The sequence below is a fragment of the Hippocampus comes genome, unplaced genomic scaffold (genome assembly GCF_001891065.2).
Source record: "Hippocampus comes isolate QL1 unplaced genomic scaffold, H_comes_QL1_v1.1 scaffold91, whole genome shotgun sequence".
Taxonomy (NCBI): domain Eukaryota; kingdom Metazoa; phylum Chordata; class Actinopteri; order Syngnathiformes; family Syngnathidae; genus Hippocampus; species Hippocampus comes.
In genome coordinates this window covers 1,971,145-1,976,795 of record NW_017805034.1, presented here as the reverse complement: position 1 = coordinate 1,976,795, position 5,651 = coordinate 1,971,145, and the positions used below count along the sequence as shown (strand labels likewise).

The 5,651-nt window shown below is 45.7% G+C and overlaps 1 protein-coding gene across 1 annotated transcript in view; it reads right to left on the bottom strand.

Annotated features, from left to right (window-relative positions):
* Positions 1 to 276: 276 nt before the first annotated feature.
* The window catches only part of LOC109511997 (uncharacterized), a 9,445-nt gene continuing 4,070 nt past the window's right edge, over positions 277 to 5,651 (bottom strand). Inside the window, exons 11-24 of the mRNA XM_019863436.1 lie at positions 5,411 to 5,647; positions 5,122 to 5,317; positions 4,890 to 5,057; positions 4,508 to 4,648; positions 4,220 to 4,430; positions 4,013 to 4,136; positions 3,169 to 3,312; positions 2,697 to 3,072; positions 2,484 to 2,598; positions 2,141 to 2,369; positions 1,329 to 1,469; positions 857 to 1,232; positions 644 to 758; positions 277 to 529 (exon numbers count right to left, since the gene is read on the bottom strand). Coding sequence (XP_019718995.1) covers positions 277 to 529; positions 644 to 758; positions 857 to 1,232; positions 1,329 to 1,469; positions 2,141 to 2,369; positions 2,484 to 2,598; positions 2,697 to 3,072; positions 3,169 to 3,312; positions 4,013 to 4,136; positions 4,220 to 4,430; positions 4,508 to 4,648; positions 4,890 to 5,057; positions 5,122 to 5,317; positions 5,411 to 5,647 — 2,826 coding nt within the window. The remainder of the gene's footprint in view (positions 530 to 643; positions 759 to 856; positions 1,233 to 1,328; positions 1,470 to 2,140; positions 2,370 to 2,483; positions 2,599 to 2,696; positions 3,073 to 3,168; positions 3,313 to 4,012; positions 4,137 to 4,219; positions 4,431 to 4,507; positions 4,649 to 4,889; positions 5,058 to 5,121; positions 5,318 to 5,410; positions 5,648 to 5,651) is intronic.

Below are 5,651 nucleotides of genomic sequence, written 5' to 3'. Positions count from 1 at the left end.
TTCGCTTCAATGATATCTGGCGCCATCTAGCGTCGTGAATGGGTATAACGTCTAAACCCCGAATATAAGACGACCCCACTTTTTCAGTCTTATTTCAATACAAAAAAAACGTCTTATATTCGGGCCAATACAGTAGTTGACGTGTAATCAATCAAAAATACTTTGGATCAAAGTGTTTGAGTGTCAACATGGTTTCTACTCACTTATGATTTTCATGATTACTATTATTACTATACATACTGTGATTGATTTCTTCATTCAAAGACTTTACTTCAGCTATTCATTTTTGCATTTCCCCACCCAAGTTTCTGTACCGATGCGCGTGGTGGAGGAGCATCTTGTCGAGTCAGGGGAAGGACTCGGCAGGAAGGTGCTGGCCACAGAGTCCACAGAAAGTACAGATGGACATCGATTGAGTTTTGCCTCGCATTGGGAAGGACCGGAATGTGGCTCGAAAGTCAAATACTCCAGCTCACGGTGGTATTTATCGTCAGCGTGATCCCACCAACTGCTACATGAGGTGCTCTGGCTGAGAAAAAAAAAACACAAAACAAAACAAGAATAACATTTAATCAGATGAATCTCATGTCATGTCTTCAATGATAGTAAACAAGAGCAGAGAGATGTACTGTGTTGGCCTTACGTGTTTGAGAATGTTGAGGTGGTCGTAGGCGAGTCCCGACCGCTGTCCGAGTTGTTTTTGGTGAAATGCAAAGTGTCCTCTGTTGCTTCTTCTATTGACATCAGAAGATTCTCCTCTGAAAGACAAAAACACACGGGAAACTATAGTTGAAGCCTTTTGTGCGGAGTGAAATTGATTTACTTTTGTTACAACCTTGGATGAATATTTTCTTACCGGACAGAGTCAAAAAGTTTTTCATATTGTGGTTGTGAGCCAGCAGTGGTTTGGCAGTATCTTGCTCCTGCGCAGGGGAGTGATAGTCCACAATGTCTTTTTGGAGGGGATGGAGAAAGGCAGCAGGTGGGTCAGAGGAGGCGCGTGGGGTCAGGTGAAGCTGCATGCGAGCTTTTTTCCTCCTCAGTTGGCGTGTAGCGCACAAAGCAAGCGAGGCATCGCAGAGCTCGAGGTCTTCAGACTCTTTGAGCAGGCTGTCGCACGATGCCCAGGAAGTCGCAGTCGCTTCCTGGCATATGTCATCGGTCTGGGGCACCAAACCAGAAGCAGCCCAGAAGTCGAGGATGCTGGAGTCAAAACCTTTGCTCTCCAATAACTTGCAAAAAAAAAAAAAAATCATTCAAGAATAGGCGATCATGAATAAGACCTGGTGCTGAAGAGCAGCAGGAAAAGTATTTGTGTGTATACTCACGGATGAGGGACTATCTTGGAGTCTGCTGGAGGGTCCAGACAACGATAAAAAAGATGGCCCTGAAAGTTCTGTTTGGCCGAGGTAGACATCCATCTCCACAGAATAACAAACCGGTGAAGGAACTGACGTGTCCACGATAACCTGCATTACAAACGCACATTCAATGCTAAATGAAGACTCGATAACACAGTGACATCCGGTCAGGGTAGGCAAGTGAGGCAGTGCCACCCCATGCTGTCCCTTCTCCTGCAAGTGGAATTTTTTTTTTTTTTTTAAAAAAGATCTTATGATTATATTAAATGATATTCCATTGTAGTTCTATGGTCTGTGCTTTACATTGATTTTCTCTTTCAATAATTAGCTGAGTGTGTATATTTCCTGTGCCTCCAGTGACAATTGCTGGACTTGGGCAGTTGGCGTGAGCACTCACACAAGAGGCGTTGCATTTTTATTTTTATTCTTTGTGGCAGGGGTTCACTTTGGCCTGGGGAGTCAAGTTCAGCATTCGCTTCAATGATATCTGGCGCCATCTAGCGTCGTGAATGGGTATAAGGTCTAGACCCCGACTATAAGACGACCCCCACTTTTTCAGTCTTATTTCAATGCAAAAAAAAAAAAAAAAGTCTTATACTCGGGCCAATACGGTAGTTGACGTGTAATCAATCAAAAATGCTTTGGATCAAAGTGTTTGAGTGTCAACATGGTTTCTACTCACTTATGATTTTCATGATTACTATTATTACTATACATACTGTGATTGATTTCTTCATTCAAAGACTTTACTTCAGCTATTCATTTTTGCATTTCCCCACCCAAGTTTCTGTACCGATGCGCGTGGTGGAGGAGCATCTTGTCGAGTCAGGGGAAGGACTCGGCAGGAAGGTGCCGGCCACAGAGTCCACAGAAAGTACAGATGGACATCGATTGAGTTTTGCCTCGCATTGGGAAGGACCGGAATGTGGCTCGAAAGTCAAATACTCCAGCTCACGGTGGTATTTATCGTCAGCGTGATCCCACCAACTGCTACATGAGGTGCTCTGGCTGAGAAAAAAAAAACACAAAACAAAACAAGAATAACATTTAATCAGATGAATCTCATGTCATGTCTTCAATGATAGTAAACAAGAGCAGAGAGATGTACTGTGTTGGCCTTACGTGTTTGAGAATGTTGAGGTGGTCGTAGGCGAGTCCCGACCGCTGTCCGAGTTGTTTTTGGTGAAATGCAAAGTGTCCTCTGTTGCTTCTTCTATTGACATCAGAAGATTCTCCTCTGAAAGACAAAAACACACGGGAAACTATAGTTGAAGCCTTTTGTGCGGAGTGAAATTGATTTACTTTTGTTACAACCTTGGATGAATATTTTCTTACCGGACAGAGTCAAAAAGTTTTTCATATTGTGGTTGTGAGCCAGCAGTGGTTTGGCAGTATCTTGCTCCTGCGCAGGGGAGTGATAGTCCACAATGTCTTTTTGGAGGGGATGGAGAAAGGCAGCAGGTGGGTCAGAGGAGGCGCGTGGGGTCAGGTGAAGCTGCATGCGAGCTTTTTTCCTCCTCAGTTGGCGTGTAGCGCACAAAGCAAGCGAGGCATCGCAGAGCTCGAGGTCTTCAGACTCTTTGAGCAGGCTGTCGCACGATGCCCAGGAAGTCGCAGTCGCTTCCTGGCATATGTCATCGGTCTGGGGCACCAAACCAGAAGCAGCCCAGAAGTCGAGGATGCTGGAGTCAAAACCTTTGCTCTCCAATAACTTGCAAAAAAAAAAAAAAATCATTCAAGAATAGGCGATCATGAATAAGACCTGGTGCTGAAGAGCAGCAGGAAAAGTATTTGTGTGTATACTCACGGATGAGGGACTATCTTGGAGTCTGCTGGAGGGTCCAGACAACGATAAAAAAGATGGCCCTGAAAGTTCTGTTTGGCCGAGGTAGACATCCATCTCCACAGAATAACAAACCGGTGAAGAAGGAACTGACGTGTCCACGATAACCTGCATTACAAACGCACATTCAATGCTAAATGAAGACTCGATAACACAGTGACATCCGGTCAGGGTAGGCAAGTGAGGCAGTGCCACCCCATGCTGTCCCTTCTCCTGCAAGTGGAATTTTTTTTTTTTTTTTAAAAAAGATCTTATGATTATATTAAATGATATTCCATTGTAGTTCTATGGTCTGTGCTTTACATTGATTTTCTCTTTCAATAATTAGCTGAGTGTGTATATTTCCTGTGCCTCCAGTGACAATTGCTGGACTTGGGCAGTTGGCGTGAGCACTCACACAAGAGGCGTTGCTGTTCTTTTTTCAATATCGTGTTTAAGGACATTCAACAGTTGTCCTTAAACACGATAACTGTTGAATGTCCACGATATGGACATTCAACAGTTTGTTGAATGTATTGAATAAATGTGTGGGACAGATACGGTCACTCTCACGGTCAGAAAAGCATCTGAAAATAGGGGCTCGAGTCAAGAGGGTTGCCGCTGCCAGCACGTGCCGGCGTTTTGATCCATTGGCGAAATGGAAGAAGCCCATAGACTAGAGCATGATGTCAAAGTCAAGGCCCGGGGGCCAGATCTGGCCCGCCACGTCATTTTATTTGGCCCGCAAAAGCAAATCAAGCATGTTATGTTTGACGATGCTTGCTCAACAAATTAGTTGCTGAAGACGAGCTGGACAATGTTCCCTTACCTGACTGTGGCATTTTCTAAACAAAAAGCAGATCAAACACTGGAGAGGAAAGAGCAGCACTGCAACAACCATCCCCACAGCGACAGTTTCCATACTGAAAAGCAGTTTGGCTGACACTGGTCCACTTGTAGAAACACATCAAATGCAAATTATTTTAATGCTGTTATTGCATCCATTTCACTGCCTTGATGGTCATTCGGTTCTTACTTGTGTCCCTGGGTACCCACGGCCCCATACCACAGAGCACCCGACGCCAGATAGAGATGGAGCATGAGAGCGCTGCAGGTAACCCTCTGAGCTCGAGTAAAAACACTGTGGATGGGGCGTTCCCATAGCGACAACCACAGGTGGTGCTCCACCATTCCAAAAATCAACTGGGAGGATAGGATTCGTCGAAATTGGGAAAGCTCTTCCGGACCTGGGAAGAAAGAGTCAAACGTTTTCGGAGTTGACTTGAGGTTATTCTTTTGCTAGCTGGAAGTCAAGTAATCTTACATGAGGCCAGGATTTCTTTCTCCACTGTACCATTCTTTGGATTTTCCACAGAGAGCCAGTCATCCACCAGGAAGAAAAACATATGGTCTGTCACAGGGTCCCACACGACCACGTGCTGAACATACCAGGATGGATCCAACCCTACATGGACAGTCAAATGGAGCGATGTGCAACTCCAATGATGAAGGGGGCCGCAATTTTTCACGAGTGCTACTGGGGGACGCATAGCATGCACTTCTTAAAAACAGATTTATGACAACATATTTGAAACGTGGACAAAATACATGTGGCATATATATTTGGGCTAAATACATGCTCATAATATAAACAGGCCAGCATTCAGAAAGAAGACACGTTGGACCTTTCCGCTCTCCCCACGTACCTGTGTTGTCATGCCAGATCCGAATTTTCCAAACTTCCCCCAAGCTGACGTCTGTTTCTAAATGAAACTGGTCGAGGCTGCCACGTTGAAAAGCTCCAACCCTTTGCAGATGACGAGAGCCGCTCTTGTTGACTCCATACAGACTGATGCCAACATGTGCTGTGGTGCCTGATGGGATAACGTTCAGCATTTGCTATGAAACGTGTTATTTTTTATTGCCACTTTTGCTGACCTGCTCCATGCCTCCAACCGGTCTTAACCAGCACCCTGTAGTGGTACAGTCCTCCCCGACCGCAAAGGGGCACTTGGCTCAGCCTCAGGCCGTCCAGGTGGTCCAATTTATGGGCAATGAGTCCCACCAGCAGGTGAGTCAGGATCAGGACAGCGCATACAATTGCCACCATCACATTAAGACTGGGATCAGCTGCCTGGAAAGACATGGAGCATAATTCCAAAGGGGAGATATTTACCGGGTGACTTCCGCTTGTCACTACTCATGTGTGCTGAATTAGGCCACATACAGGCGGCAGGAGCACAACTGCCCCGGGGTGAAGAAACAAACTGGCCCCAAACATGGTGAGGTGGTGCGTCAGACAATGCACCGTTTGGAGTGTGGTGCCCTCCAATGGTTTGAGACCCTCACTACTCCAAGTCCTCTCCTTGATGCTGTAGTACTGACAAAGAGAGCTGAAGACACATAACGACACGGCAACAGGACCGCCCTGGACCTCGAATGAAGTCAGGCTGAGAGACAGAGTCTTT